Source organism: Astatotilapia calliptera, chromosome 16 (genome assembly GCF_964374335.1).
Source record: "Astatotilapia calliptera chromosome 16, fAstCal68.1, whole genome shotgun sequence".
Taxonomy (NCBI): Eukaryota; Metazoa; Chordata; class Actinopteri; order Cichliformes; family Cichlidae; genus Astatotilapia; species Astatotilapia calliptera.
This window is the reverse complement of record NC_137437.1, coordinates 16,586,249-16,601,528: the sequence shown is the minus strand read 5'-3', so window position 1 is coordinate 16,601,528 and position 15,280 is coordinate 16,586,249. Positions and strand designations below refer to the sequence as shown.

The 15,280-nt window shown below is 38.2% G+C and overlaps 1 protein-coding gene across 1 annotated transcript; it reads right to left on the bottom strand.

Annotated features, from left to right (window-relative positions):
• Nucleotides 1-94: 94 nt before the first annotated feature.
• On the bottom strand, nucleotides 95-14,644 carry ankrd10b (ankyrin repeat domain 10b). Its single transcript, XM_026145804.2, has 6 exons — nucleotides 13,800-14,644; nucleotides 12,890-13,042; nucleotides 11,859-11,950; nucleotides 3,642-3,907; nucleotides 2,761-2,868; nucleotides 95-672 (listed from the first exon to the last, which is right to left on the bottom strand). Exons 1-6 carry the CDS (start codon nucleotides 13,995-13,997, stop codon nucleotides 473-475), a joined length of 1,017 nt encoding a protein of 338 aa, XP_026001589.1. The 5' UTR covers nucleotides 13,998-14,644; the 3' UTR covers nucleotides 95-472.
• Between the last annotated feature and the right edge of the window lie 636 nt (nucleotides 14,645-15,280).

Here is a 15,280-nt window from a genome sequence, read left to right as displayed (position 1 = left end):
AAAAGAAAGTAGGATACCATGATTCTCTACACACATTATTTCATAAGCCATCTATGGCAGGAAGCAGAACAAGATGTACGGAGAAAAATCAAACTTTGGAAAACCTTTTTTTAATGAATTACATCTTATGTGTTTCCATTTTTTAACATATTGAGACAAACAAAATTTCAGCACTGGCAGTGGTTCATCTCAAATGCTTACTTTAGTGTATTCAAAGAAAACTGCTATTTGTAGCATAAATCACAACAAGAACTAAACATTAACTTTTGTCTTTAACAACACAAAAATCCACTTTTTACGCTGCTTTATTAATGCAGTTTCAGACCCATCCAGAACAGTGGCTCTGCTGTTAATAACAAAGAAATTCAATGATCGTGACCACTCTGTGGCTTTAAGGCGAATGAATGCTTGTTTAGGCTTAGATGAGTTTCAGGCAAAAAGGAAGAGGTGTCAGGAAGATCACTTTTGTATTTTAGGATCCATGGTAAAGAAGCATGGTGCTGAAGAGGGTGTGGTCATAGAACTGCTCCGCTTTCACAGACTTCAGGTGCTCCACCTGACTGCCTCCAGTGCTAATGATCTCAGGTGAGCCGCTGTGGATGTGGTGGTCAAGGAGGATTTCTGCTGTTGGGCCGTTTGAGAAAAAGTCCTCACAGTGTCTTTCACCTGCCACTGTAAATGAAACAAATAGTCAAAAGGGCAAACAAATTGTTTTGATCGTGTTCCTGACTCTAATAGAGAACAAACGAGGCAGGGGGCGATTTTGTTTTGCACAACTATTTAAAATTCTTTTTACTACAATTCTGTAAGCAGCCATGTAAAAATAATGTCTATTACATGGCCAGCTTTCAACACACATCAAGTGGTATCCAACTCTTTGGATTTAAAAAAAAAAAAAAAAAAAAAAAAAGAGATCAATAAATTGCGAAATAGACTCCACGGGTTTATGCAATCTCAAAAGTTTTGACCTGAGACCTTGTTTTAAAATAGGTCACGTCCTGATCTGTAGTAATTCTGACATACAATTTGCGTTGTACCACCATGACCTAGTTCTGTGTCATTTCACAAGAAAAATCACAAGTCTTTTAAGCTCCACGACCCAACATCACAAGCAGAATTGTAAAAAATGTCAAAGGCACTGTATTTGCAATCATCTGAAAAATGTAAGCATTTTTAAAAATAAATAAATAAACACAGATGTTGTGAGACAGGAGAAAGAAAAAAAAAAAAAAAAAGAGCACAAGGATACACCAAGAAAACAAAGGCCACATTTATAAACTTTATACACATTTAATGATGTCAAGCAGTCAAGTACAAAGCTAAATCTGCTCAGTACTCAAAACATTTGATGCCCCAGATTCAAAGACTACACACTCAAACCTTCTGCCACGTAAAACAAAAACAAAAACCATGTTCAACATGAAATAGTACTACAAAATACAGAAAGAATCCCCCCAGCGTCTATAAAATTTGAACACAGCATACATTAAGTTACCGTTTGGATTACTTAACGCAGCTTAACAAATAAGGCTTTTTGCAAAGTGTAAAAAACCATGCAAACTTTTTTTCAGCAGGACTGTTTGTACATAACAACCGATTGCAATATGGCCTGATATTAATTTAAAAAACACACTGGGTATTCTTCTGTAACACACGCAAATGCAAGCCTTGCTGCTAGTTACCTTAAAAGTTCGCCAACACACACACACACACACACACACACACACAGTAAACATTCATCATATTTCAGACCAATCATTGACAAAGGTGAAAAAGAGGGGTTAACAAATTCTACTCTTATGGACCAGTAAATGTTACTAAAGGGCATCTAGAAACTCCAAGAAAGCTGCACAGTGAATTATGTAAATTTTAAAAGCTACATTCATGTTCAGATATGCTTTGGCATAAAGTCATTCTTCAATATAAAATGCGAAATTTCCAGAGACTTTCTTTATGTATGTTTTAAAAAGTGCTTAGGTACCAATTTCAAATAAATGTCACCTATTAAATATTATTTTAAATCAACAATATTTACTGATTTATTAAACTGGGAGAAAAACAAACTCGAACATTACTATTTTTTTTGGTGTTGGCAGCAGAAGGTTGGTGTTCACAACATCAGGTGACAAATGAAGTTTTCCTTATTATACAATAATGCACAAGTTTATAAGCGTTATAATAAGACATGACTAAATATTTTTTATGAAGCCAATATAAACATTTGCACTTTTAATGCAAACAACGTGGTATAATTGTGCAAAACAAAATCATCCTTTTATTTAAAACCTAATAAAAAGTAAGCATTACACGAGAACGGTCAGTATAATCCGACGTATGCACTGACTACATATCTGTATAACAAACACATATTAATGCCTTTCTCCTTAAGAGTATAATCAGGTACATGGAAAAGTAGAAAATACAACACACACACGCACGCACGCACACAGCTAAATATCTTTCAAAGGAAGCTCTCCACCAAATCAAAACAAATGTATTTCGATATCTGCATTACTCAAAAAGGAAACGTACAACAAACATACAAATGGGAACATTAGCGTGTGCCATTTCACACACAAGCCCTTTACAAGTAGGCATAAGAGTTGGTGCAGCGACAGGGGGTCTGCATCGACGCCACAGTGATGACCTCCAGCTCTTTAGCTGTGGGGCTCGACCTGGCTGGTCCCCCCTGATCCATGGGCCCCGGCCCTTGTGATGGTGCAACCCCATTCATCCCAAATGCAAAGCTTCCTGGCCCACCTGAGGTTACAGTCGCTGCCAGCTCCATGTTCATGCTCTCCATCTGCGCATCTCCAGCTCCATCTAGTGGCCCATTCCCGTTAAGCAATTTGGGTTCCACACAAAAACCTGAGAGCCAAGACGAGTGGAAAAATCAGTGAGCTGAGAGCCAGGACATGTTTCCATCCATCCATTTAAAGAAAGATTTGCTTAGAAGATACAATTAACCCAGATTTTGTCCTAAAAATACATGCAGACACTTGGTCATGTGATGAAAGGAAGAATATAGTTTGTAGATGACAATTTGCTGATCTCCAATTCACCAAAACTGAATTATTTTTTGTTGTCATTCATGCATGCTAGAAATAAATTAAACAGCTGAGTGTAAAAAGAAGTTTGAGTACCCAACATCCTTTGGTGTTTCAACATTATCAATTAATATCAGGAAAATGAATTATAATCAATAAAGAGTCACTGTGTCACACTATTGCTGTGACTCACATAAAATGTGAATTAAGTCTAACAAGACCCTTTGGAGGAAAGACTTCAGAAAATATTTTTTTAAAAGTAAATACCTGCAGAGACCTACCCCCTTAATCTCCTAGATACACTGATGGTATCAATTTCAAAATCCTACTTCACTTGGTTTTCAGATTATCTTGACCTTTGACCTTGAGGTCGAGGTCACTGAGATTTGAACTCGATGGCATCAATTTCAAAATCCTATACTGTCTCGTTCTCGAGTTATTGCATTCACAAACTTTGGTGTGCATGACACTATGCCATCAACCTTTTATGGCTGAGGGGTAATAATGTCTTGAAAGTTTCAATTTCCTTTAAAAGGTAACAGAAGAGAAAAAAAAAAAAGTATCTGAACAGACCTGATCAGCTTAGTAACTTACCGTTAGTTCTAGCCTTCTTTCCAGGGTTTGCTTCCATGCCTTCGAAAGACCTTTTTCTGTTGGGCATACCATTCAAGAAGCTGCGTCCCTGGATGGTGGGGTAAGTGTGGCACCCATTCTGGCTCATGCCATTCAGAAAAACCCCGTTATGAGACTGAGCCATGTTTTGTTGGAAGTTCTGGGCATTGGAGAGTATTTCAGCGCACTCCCGGAATCCCTGCGCGTGGGCCAGGTCAGCAGCAGTCAGCCCACTGGCATTCCTCATACTGCACAACAGAAAAGGGAGTGTTAGAAACACTCACTGTATGCTCCATTTACACAAATAAAACACAAACAAAATGAGACAAACCCAAGCACGCACACGCAGGCACACACACCCCCACACGCACATACATACATAAACGCACGCACGCACGCACACTCATTAAGCAAATATTCGCACACACACACGAACACAGATGTATAGAAATAGCCTGTGCTGCTCTACCCTCTCTCACATCCTCTTCGTCATCTTCATGACAGATGACGACTGATCCCTTTGGGATCATCTGCATCTTAAAGATTTCACTTGTTTCCACATAATTAAGGAAACACGTCTGCTGCAAACGGACATGGTTAAGACAGCTGAGCACATGCACTTGAACATGTATGAAATGATCCGCTGCATCCACAGGAGATCACATCCGTGGACCGCGTCAAACGGGCTACATCAAGGAGCATTCTGCGAAGAATGAGAAGTGGTTGTCATCTCACGTCTCCAGCGCCGATAGAATTCAAGGATTTCTGCAAAGCCGCATCAAAAGCGCAGTGATGTTGTCTTCTCTGTGTCAATGTCCACGTGGAAAAGCCAGCAAAGAAAATGACAGACTGGCAAAGTGACGAAATCCCCAGAGATGAGTCAGAGAATCAGAAGATGGTGAAGACTATGATGCAATCTTCAGAACAAACTCCAGAGAGTGAACGATTAGGGCGAGAACAAATCAAGGTCGAACTGCAGCACCCAAGCAACACCACTCTTCTTTTGTTGAGAATGTGAAGCTAAAGTGAACTTGTCCTCATGTTGTTTCAAGAAAAATGAGCAAGAGAATAAAAAAAAAACAAAAAAAAAAAAAACATAATAAAATAACTAAGTAGTCTGTGCACTCTGTGTTAACCATAGCCAGTTGCAGCAGTGATAAAGTAACTTTCTGGGAGCAGTAATGAATGAGCAAACAGCACTGTGTCCCCTCCCCCTCACAAATTTACAGTTTTCAAACAGCATTAAAGTGTGGAAACAATTTCACCTGCAGGTAAAATGTGGACAGCAAGGAGAAAAAAACTACACAGGAATAAAATAAAAACTATATTTTAAAAAAGGTGCTATTAATATAAAATATGATCATTCTGCTGAAGGATACAGAAAATAATCGACCAACCAAAGCATTTCTTGCAGCTTAATGATGGAAATTTCTTTTGTCTGTTTCAGCCAGTTACAAAAACAATACTGCCGTTGTTCGGGGCCTAAATGTCATCATGCTGTGAAATGAGTTCTCTAACCAAACAGCTCAGTCTTTGTCAAAGAACTGGGAGCGCTGGCCCACATCTGACTCTGGACTGTTTTTTTGTTTTTGTTTTTTTTAAAAACACGACAGGAAAAACATTGAAAGCAATCGTCACGTCGTTTCATGCATGACTAAAATGATTTACCGAAATTTTAGGAATACATTTTGTTTCATTGAACTTTGCGTTTATAGTGTTAAATTAAAAACCAGGTGATATTAACTTCCACACAAAGAGGCAGGATTTAAAGCACACAGCTGCTGTTTGGTCATTCGTGAGGTGTAGAAACTGCTCGTTCTCTGCATTTTTATCTAAACAGTTGTGCAGAAATAAACATTTCAAGAACTAGTGCATGTGAAAAAAACATTTTATAAAGAATTGAAGATTTAAAAAAAATAAAATAAAAAAATCAAACAAGTAAAAATCACACAATAAACTTGTTGCACATTACCCGTCCCCTTCAAAATTAACGCTTCCAAAGGATTAATCCAAGAGGTTACACTTTAACTGAATATCATTTACATGTTAAATGGTAGATGGATCAGTCTCACTCTAAGGAATAGAAATTCTCATGTATAATACTAAATAAGAATTTAATGTTAAAATTTGTCTCTCTTTGAACACAAACAGTTCCCTAAGTAAACAGTGGACCAGATAGACACAGAATAACATACTGTTACTGTGATAAAAATCTAACATCTTCTAATCTTAATCATTAATGTCCACTTATTGTATGATAATGGCACAACAAGTACTTGCCCTAATTCTTGTCTAGAGGAACTCAGTGGTTAAGCCTTTTTTTGGACAAGGGTGAAATTGCACCTCAACAATCCCCAAATGAGATTTCCTCTCCCTTTTCAAGCACTTAAGATATTAAAGTTGCTCCTCGTTTTGAAATCTTATATCCAATGTCAAATGAGTGATTGCAGAGACACTCGCAGATTACTGCAGCTCTTCTGTGGGGTTGGTCAAAGATAGGGAGGAGGTTATAGGTGCAGTGATTTTTTTTATGTGTCTGTATATGTTGTGGATCTCTTAAGGAGGAAGCTAAACATTAGACACTCATGAGTGCCAGGCATTTTAAATGCCTGACTATAAGTGCAAATTTCAAGTTTTCAGATAAAGTCTGCTGCAAATTAATTCTCTCATTTCTTTATTTGACCCTCTGGCTTCATTTCCAGCATTGACTTGTTTCCAAACCAAATCTCAGCTTGAACATCGCCCTCCACATAACTGAAACAATATGCCCCTTTTCTATTTCCTTAATTATTTAAACCATTATTCCTTTAGTGAGACCTGACATCTATGGTAATCACTAATCCAACAAAATGGATAGCTGTGTATAGCTTAAAAGAAAAAACAAAACAAAACAACAACAAAAAAACAAAAACAAAAAAACAACTTAAAAAAGGAAGCGTTAATTCTTTGTAAATGCCTGGTATGCTTTGCTTTTCGGTCCTAAGCACACAATATGCATCTTCTCTAACTATTGTCTAACCTTCCAGAGGCAGCCTATTATCATGCTACATGTTGACATGGGACTCACGTGATTAACCCTGTCCATTTAAAGGACTCCTATGGTTAGTTCACAAAATAAAGACAAATCATAAAATTAAAAAAAAGAGGCTAAATACAGGAACAATCATGGATAATAAGCAAAGCATGCAGGTCTAAAACTTTAGTTTTGATTTATTAAAAAACCTAGCATTAAAACCAATCACCGCAAGAAATACCTCAACAGTTTGCCAGTGTGTAGATAGGAAGCGATAGTGAGAACACTCAATGCCACAACAGTGCGGCTATCCCAGGGAACGGGGCAGACTCAGCAGTGTCTATTCTCCCCCTTTCTAGGATTACTTGAAAAAACCAAGTCATTTCCAATTCAATGGCTGCAAAACATTAAGATGTACGGTTCTGTTTCTGTTAACAGTATAGAAAACTTTTTTTGTAAACTTATTGTCACTTTCATAAAGGAAAAGGTGACAAAGATTAGAAGTCAAAACAGACTATGATATTGTATAGGGTTAATACTGTGACATACAAAAGAAAACATTTCTGTGTATAACGTAAAATATTTGGTACAGTGAAATGACAGTGAATAACCATTGCAACAGGATGATGTTAGCATTAGACAGTTCAGTACATGATGTTATGCAAATCTAACCCATCTCACTCAGCTGCTCTAAGCATGCCTGCACTACGCTCATCACCGGCAGCCTCTAAGCACTGGCCTACCTGCTGCTAGTTTGCTACTGGACCACCTTTACAGTTTGAGGCTCATGACAAAAAAGAATTTCTTAGAAATCTACCCCCCAAAAAGTCTATATAGTTTTAGTGCTAAGTTTATTTTAGCGTTCTAGAGCAAAATCAGAGCATTGGTTTTATGATTCTAATTAAATACTGGATTTCAAAAAGTAAAGCTCATATTTATAAAGCTGGGTCCGATTTATTTAGTTACCATATATCTACTTTATGAGTGGTTCTACGAGTACTTTATAGATGTCCTTATCATTTTTCTTGGTAGTGTATTTATAATAGGATTTAAGATGGCGTTCGTTCAAGTGACTTGGCGCAAACAGCCAAAGATGTTGATCCTGTCAGCACTCGGGACAGAGCTACAAATAAAACCATGATGAACTGTGACACTGGGGAAAGTTTTGAAGAGTTTTATTTAATCGTTTTTATGTTCCAGTAAGGAATTATGTAAAAGTTATGACTGTCAACCCAATCTTTTAGACTAAAGCAGAAACGCTTGCACAGAGGTGTTGCCAAAATGCCTGCTGAGCGTCAAGGCATGCTTCAAGAAGGACCCAAGTTGTATCCAACCATGACACCACTGAGTAAAATAACACAAACCTCAGGTTTAGGTGGACTTAATGTTGTTCCCACTCATTTAAAAAAAGAAAAAAAAAAAAGAAAGGTGCATAAAAGCATCTGTAGGTGACGGCCAAAGGAATGAAAGTATTTCATACATAATTCAAGCCTTTCAAGAGCACTTCCTTCTAATGAATCAAATGAGTACATCACACTCTTCTTGTGTCTCTTCTTTCTTCCACATGGAAAATGTGAAGATAAGCAGAAACAGTCAAAGCTGCAAAATGCTCTGACATATAGTCAAAGCTTACAGTTTTATCATTTATGAATTACTTCTCCCCGTTGAAAAGGAAATCTCAGATGACAAGTGTGTTCAAGAGGATGTAATACAAAGCAAGCATAAAACAAAGCCAAGAAGATGAACAGCCCACTGAGGAAAATCCTCAATGAAAAATGTAGATTTAAGCGACTGAATAAAACTCATTCATTCATTCACTGTTCATATAATCAATGTGACAAGGACATCCTGTTTGCGTGACATATAATTTAGCCGCTTTGCTGTAAAAACGTACTCTCAAAGGCTTCTGTGAAAATATTTGGAGGCATTGCTTTTCTTTTATAACCATGGTAATGTTGATGTGAGCTTCCATTAAGAATAAACCATTCATAATCCACTAAATCCATTTTACTGCCTTAGGTCCTGTACAAAACACTCCACAGTAAAAACGTGCTTGTTATTGAAGCTTCGCTCCCATAATGCAGTGAGTGGACCGGAGGGCAAAAGAAGTGTTTAGATGCCTATCACGGAGCTTTAATCTGACATGAAAGAAATGTGACATGGAGATGGATGTTCAAGTAATAGATCTCAAAGAGTAGACTCAATGTTCAAGCTAACTTCCAAAAAGAAAATGCAGAAACTTTGACTTCAATAACAGCATTTATAATAAAAAATTACCAAAGCTCTAAATGAGTGGATTTAGAGCTATTTGTCCTGACTAACAGATTCAAATTAGAAGATTATCAACACAGTATTTTAGACTTTGTATATTACACATATTTTGAATTAAACAACTAAAAATTAGGGTATAAAAACTAAAAGCATAAGAACACAACTTAGTTCATATAGTAGTATATGATGTAGACTACTATGTATTGCAGAGTTGTATTATTATAGTATAAACTGCATAAACAAAAATCTTTTCCCAGCAAAATATTTTCTCTCTTATGCATCAGATATAATGCACCATGAGTGCTACCAACGACTGATTGCCTGAATAATTATCACGTCAAGGTTCATTTGCTGCCTTGCCACCAAATCTTTACTGCACATGACAGCAGACTATTTTCTTTGTCAACCTTTGTTAGCATTGGAATATTTTGTTAGCAGATGTTTGAAAGCCCTTTGATGCTGAAATTTGTTATTTTGTCATGAGCCCCAGTCCCACCTGCTGTGCCTTAGTCTTCCCCCCAGCTGCGCCCCCGCTACATTTCTGAGTCATAAGTTAAATAAAATGAAAAACAAACAAACTTGATAATAAACTAAACTAAATATCTGTGATCTGCAGGGAGAAAAACAAAACAAAACAAAAAAATCACATATCATTTTCATCAAAAAATATAATACTCATCAGCTGATAACCAAATGCACACTGCGTGAACCACTGCTGAGCTTCTCTGCATGAAAGCAGTGGATTTAATTTGCCAAGGCAACCGTAGCAACCAGGGTGTTTATACAAGGAGAAAATGAAGTGTTTTTAATTTCCATCGAGTGTTTTTTATGACTCTGGGACACGCACTCTGTGAAACTATGCGGAACAGATTATGCATGGTGTGTGTGTCTCTAAGACCTTTTGAAAAGGCGTGTGAGCACTGTTTGCATTCCTTTACTGAAACAAGGCCCAAAGTCAGCACTGCTCTCAGATTATGTTCAGTATTGTCATGGTTATACCTAAAGCTCACTTTTACTGCTTCATGGTGGGATTTACCTTCTTTACAGAGAGCTTTTGGTGCACAAAGATTTATTAGACTACAAAAAAATTAACATACATATAAACTCCTTGGTAGCTTGGGGTTTCTGTTCTCTAATGGGATCACAAAGAAAAGGCAGGCAGTATGTTGCAGAAAATGAAGCTGCAAGACTTCATAATTGAAAAACAAAAACAAATAAAACATGTTGAGTCTAACATCTAAACTCCTAAGACTAAAGTAAGCAGCAACTTTTAATTTCTTTGTGCATTAAAAAGCTACTTACAAACCCGGTAACCTACTTTAGTGAGAAGCAACTCAAGGCTTTTTGTTTTGTTTTGTTTGTTTTACAGCTGGATAACACAGGTAAGCTGTGAGTATGTAAACTGGGTGCCTAATTCATTAGGCTTATTCACATGACCTTTAGGAAAGTAACAGCTATGATCTAACGATATAGCTGTTGTTATTTCAAGTCCTGCTGGTCTTGAAGCTAAATTTAACAAACAGGAAAAGTGAGTCTTGCCTCACTTCTTTGTTCATGTGTCAGATCGAACATCAGTGATAACAATGTTTTCTATAAATGGGTATGTTGGCAAAACAACTGTAAAGGTGTGACTGATCATTACTACAAGAGGAGATTATGTCTACCTCCTAAAATAATAAGCTAAATTTATCGTGCAAGATCTATTATATCTAACTCTGTTATCTGCTCAATGCAGATATTATTGTTAATTTTAATGATCCTTGAAAAAGGTGGACATGAAAGCAGCCAAAACAATCTTGCAAAAACTTAAAAAAAAAAAAAAAAGATTTTGCATTTCCAAACACGGCCACCTAATCAATGCATTTTCATTCAATGCAACACCTTACAGCCTTTCCACAATGACAGTAAAGAGGTATTCAGATAAAAAAGCAATGTGCATTTGGTCACCCAGTTAAGCTGTGTATTTAAGACACAAATCTTTAAAACAAATGTTAACAAAGAAAACCACACTCTAGATTTAACAGAGATCATGCAACATGGCCTACTAATTAAACAGTTTATCAACCTTTACATTAAGTTGCCCTAATGTTTGTGTAATAATCGTGCTGGACTGAAAAAGTCAGCCATCTAGATGAAAGACGCCGTGCAGAGTTAATAATCAACTTTTACTGTAACACACATAAAGTGTAGCAGACTATAAAGGTAATAAACGTCTGCTTATTCAAGTACACAAGCAGGCACTTGTGGAATATGTCTTATCTGATAATGTTACACACAGAGAGCAACTTAATGCGAATTGTTGCAATGAAAAACAACAATTTTTAAGGATTAACAAAATGTGTCACATTTTCAAGGAAGCGCCACCAATTCTGTTAATGTTTAACATGTCAAGCAAGCTAACTTTGCTATATTATTACCGTTTCACAAAATGCATCTCTAGAACTTCTAAAAACATTTTCAAGGATGTAATTGTCTACACAGTTGTCTGGTGTACATTTTTAATGAACCCATGAACAATAAAACAAAGTTGATTTTATTTTGTTGAGCTAAATGACTAATTCAGTCCTTTGCTCAAATCTTGTTTAAAGTTATATACAGACACAACCTGAACTGATTTAAAGTAAAGTAACCGCTTCTAGAGCAGCATTCCTTTTGGCTGGAGCTAATATAATATAATATCAAAAATTTTAATCTTAGTAATTACATTCTGCACCTTCTACAAATTTATGTTTAAGACCTGCACTGTTAATTTTGCAGATCACATATTTGCAGCTTTGAAGAAACTGAATAAAACATTTAGACTTAACAACTGTACTGATGTGAGTTTGGTGGCGATCCCTTGTAAAGGTGTAACTAAGTTGCTGGATAGTACAGAGGAAAAGAAATGATGACACAGGACTGATCACAGGACTTACTCAGCTTTCGCTCCCTGAATCAAGAGAGTGTTGATACACTCCAGGCTGCCCGCGCGAGCAGCCTTGTGGATGGGCGTCTCGCCCACATAGTCCTGAGTGATGACAAGAGACCGCAGTTATATATAGAATGTATCAGACAGACATTACCAATTAAGTATTTATCAAATGTATCACATATTACTGCATCCTAAGCACATACTGGATATTATAAAAGGGTGTAACGCTGCAGGGCAGAGCCTGAACTTTTCACCCAGACATTACTGCCGCCCACACACATTTACAGTTGCACATTAGTAAGAGTGCAGCAGAGGAAAGAGGAGAGAGAGGGGGGGGGGGGGGGGGGGAGTGAGGCAGCTTTCTCCAACCACAATGCAACGTAGGCTGCACTCAAATATCACACTTTCCTACTGCCCAATCCCAGGAAAGTTAAAAGGCTACACACTCAAGAGGAAAAGGTCCGCAAATCTGAGAACTTTCCCTTGTGTTTATTTCCACAGACGCTAAGCAGATTCAATGGGAGTTGCAAAGCAATGTGGTTCCTGATTACGACAATATGTTATGTCACTGTGCCCCACTAATCTGATTCCTCTCAGTAGTGCAGTGGAGCATAAAATATAGCCTCAGCGCATGAGCCTGTCTGTGTATGAAATCCCACGGAGAGGAAAAGACGGATGAGTGAGGCACTCAACAGTCTGACAGTGGCTGCTTCGGGAAATATGGTGAAGAAATAAATAAATAAAATGGAATGTGAGGGCATTGGTGGGACAAATGGAGGAGTGAGCAGCAACACTGCCAGGGCCGTGACCCCAAATTAGAATTATCCTCTTCAATGGGATTATCTGAGCTCAACCCCTCACGCTCCTTTCACTCGCCCCCTCCCCTGCTTCCTTTTCATTTCACATAAAAACCATTGTCCCTTTTTTTTTTTTTTAAATTATGTTTTCCTCTTGTCCCACTTTGTAACAAATGCAGTCTACATGTCACTTCAGGAAACTCTGTGAAAAAGGATGAGAGTGGGTCTGATATCGTACCTGTTTGTTAATATCTGCACCAGCTTGAAGCAACCATAACAAACACTCAGGGTGGCCCCCAAAAGCAGCAATGTGAGTGGGCGTCTGTGCAAACCTGGAGGTTACCGCGTTCACACCACAGCCCACCTGAACCAGACGCATCACACAATCGAGCTGTGAAGACACAAGTGCAATGCACATACAGTCAGACAGGCCCATTACCTGCATTCTGAGACAGGGCAGGTACAGACAAGTGCGTTACAGCAGCCGAAAAAGGGCAAAAATGAAGCGCTCCTATGTGGGCTGACTGGGTTTTCGAGGCACAATTATCAAAGCTTTGCCTCGGGGTATGAATCCAGTCTCTGTACAAACGTGAGGCCTATTCTTTTCTAATGTGCAGTTTGTTAAACAAGTCTTACCACGAGTGTTTTTTATACTCAAACGCTTCATTAAAAATGAGTCATTAGCGCCGGGAGTTGGCTTGAAAGCAGTTTGAATAACCGCCCTTTTTAGCCGCAAACCTGCTACAGTCCGCGAGGCTACATCCAATTTAACTAACTGCTCGTTAGCTAACATTTGTGGCTCTTGTAATGCTAGAATTTCTTGTTAAACCTATCGCCTAAAGCCATTAGTTAATATTAATAGGGTTCTTGTTCAACACTAGGTAAAAACGTACCTACAATTTTGCGCATACTAATACAATTCATTGAAAACTAGCTTTAAAAAGTATCGCTTTAACTTCAACGGTCCATTGTCTGCCTGCACTCAGGGACGGCTGCTTCTTCGTCTCATCAGCTAACAGTTAATGGAAACATCAGGAAATGGCCGAGACGAGCCTCATGATGTCGAAGAGCGACGACGCTCCTTCTGGATAACATTTCGCCAAAAAAAAAAATCCATTAACTAAAACCCGGGCGGACAGAAGCGATACCTTTCCGAAGTGAGCAGCCCAATGTATGGGCGTCCAGCCGTAGAAAGTGTCCTCCACCGTGAGGTCGGCCGGGTTTGATGTGCACTGAAGGAGGGAGCACAAGGCACCGACGTCTCCATCCCTGCAAGCCCGATGGAGAGGGAAGCGGCTGTTTAAGACCTCCTCGCTTGAGAATCCAGACTCCACTCCCACCGACATGGTAACGAAATTATAAATATTAGTCGACTATTTAAGAGGAGAGAGTAAATTAACTAGATGTGATTCAGTCCTCCGCGCCGACTCTGCGACCGTGCACGAGGACACACGCCACCCTGAATGGCGCGTCTTTCTCTGCCTGACAACACAAAGCAGGAGGCGTAGAGCACGCGCCGAGCTGAAACCCGAGAACCGCTGAGAGAGCCGCAAACTGCGGACTGGACGTCACATTCCCGATTTCCCCGCTTTCCTCTCTGGTCACTGTCGAGTGCCAGATTTTACGTTAGACCAGGAGCCTGTAATTACTTTCTACGGAAGATTGATGATATCCCAAAAAGGTGTTCTTATAATGTTATGAAACTCTGATGTTCAATTTTTCAGCTATGTGTTGAAAACGAAATGTTGAAAAAAAAATACATAATAAGAATCCAATTAGATAACTTAGGACCTTTCCTTCTGAACACCTCTGGACTTCCTTGTTTAATAATGTACAGTGGGAGAATACATGGTGGACTGTATCAACAAGAGCACTCAGAGAGCTTAATTCCCACTTAAGAGCAAGGGCTATACTAAAACTTTGATGTTTTATGATGTTTTTTAGTACAGCCTGCTGACATCAGCCTGTTTTGGTGAAAAAATAAAAGCTGTGTTATACAGTTTCTCTGTCATATGATATATTACTAGATATGATTTCATGATTTTTTTTCAAGGTCTACTTTGATTTTTGGCAGTAACAATGAAAGTCAAGGTCAAATGCTTTATGCAAACTATATTTTCCCCCTCTGTGTCTGTACATACACACTCATATCTCTGAGTGAGCAGATCATCCCCACGCAGCTCAGTAAACAAGGGTGGAGACTATAAGAGGACAACAATGGGAGAAAGGACACATATCATTCATTTTTCTCAGTTATCTGAGATTTACTTAATGCATTTTTTGTGATGACTGAGTGCAGCGTGAAAAAACAAATAGTACATAAACATATAACTCTCCAAAAAAACCAAAAATATAAATTATATACATAGGCATTATTTTGGGGGGTTAGGAACATCCTTGTTGACATTCCTATTGTGTTTTAATGCTACCTGTAGTAGATGTGATGAGTTATAATAGCACATATCTCTGCATGTCAGCCAATGAATGTCTTTCGCCTGCAAATCACTGATATTAGAGTTGTTTTAAATTGAAATATTTCATGTTTATATTATTATTCACAGTATAGAATATATTCTCTAACACACTTATCATCACGTTAATGTACTGAATTTATTATCCAGTCAGTTCA

Bases quoted from the DNA above. Each gene is read 5' to 3' on its own strand.
- ankrd10b (XM_026145804.2), bottom strand. From the start codon at position 13,997: ATGTCGGTGGGAGTGGAGTCTGGATTCTCAAGCGAGGAGGTCTTAAAC. The intron at 3,908-11,858 runs GTAAGTCCTGTG...TCTGTTGTGCAG, and splicing joins ATTCAGGGAGCGAAAGCTGA to TATGAGGAATGCCAGTGGGC. The intron at 2,869-3,641 runs GTAAGTTACTAA...CTTGGCTCTCAG, and splicing joins AAAGAAGGCTAGAACTAACG to GTTTTTGTGTGGAACCCAAA.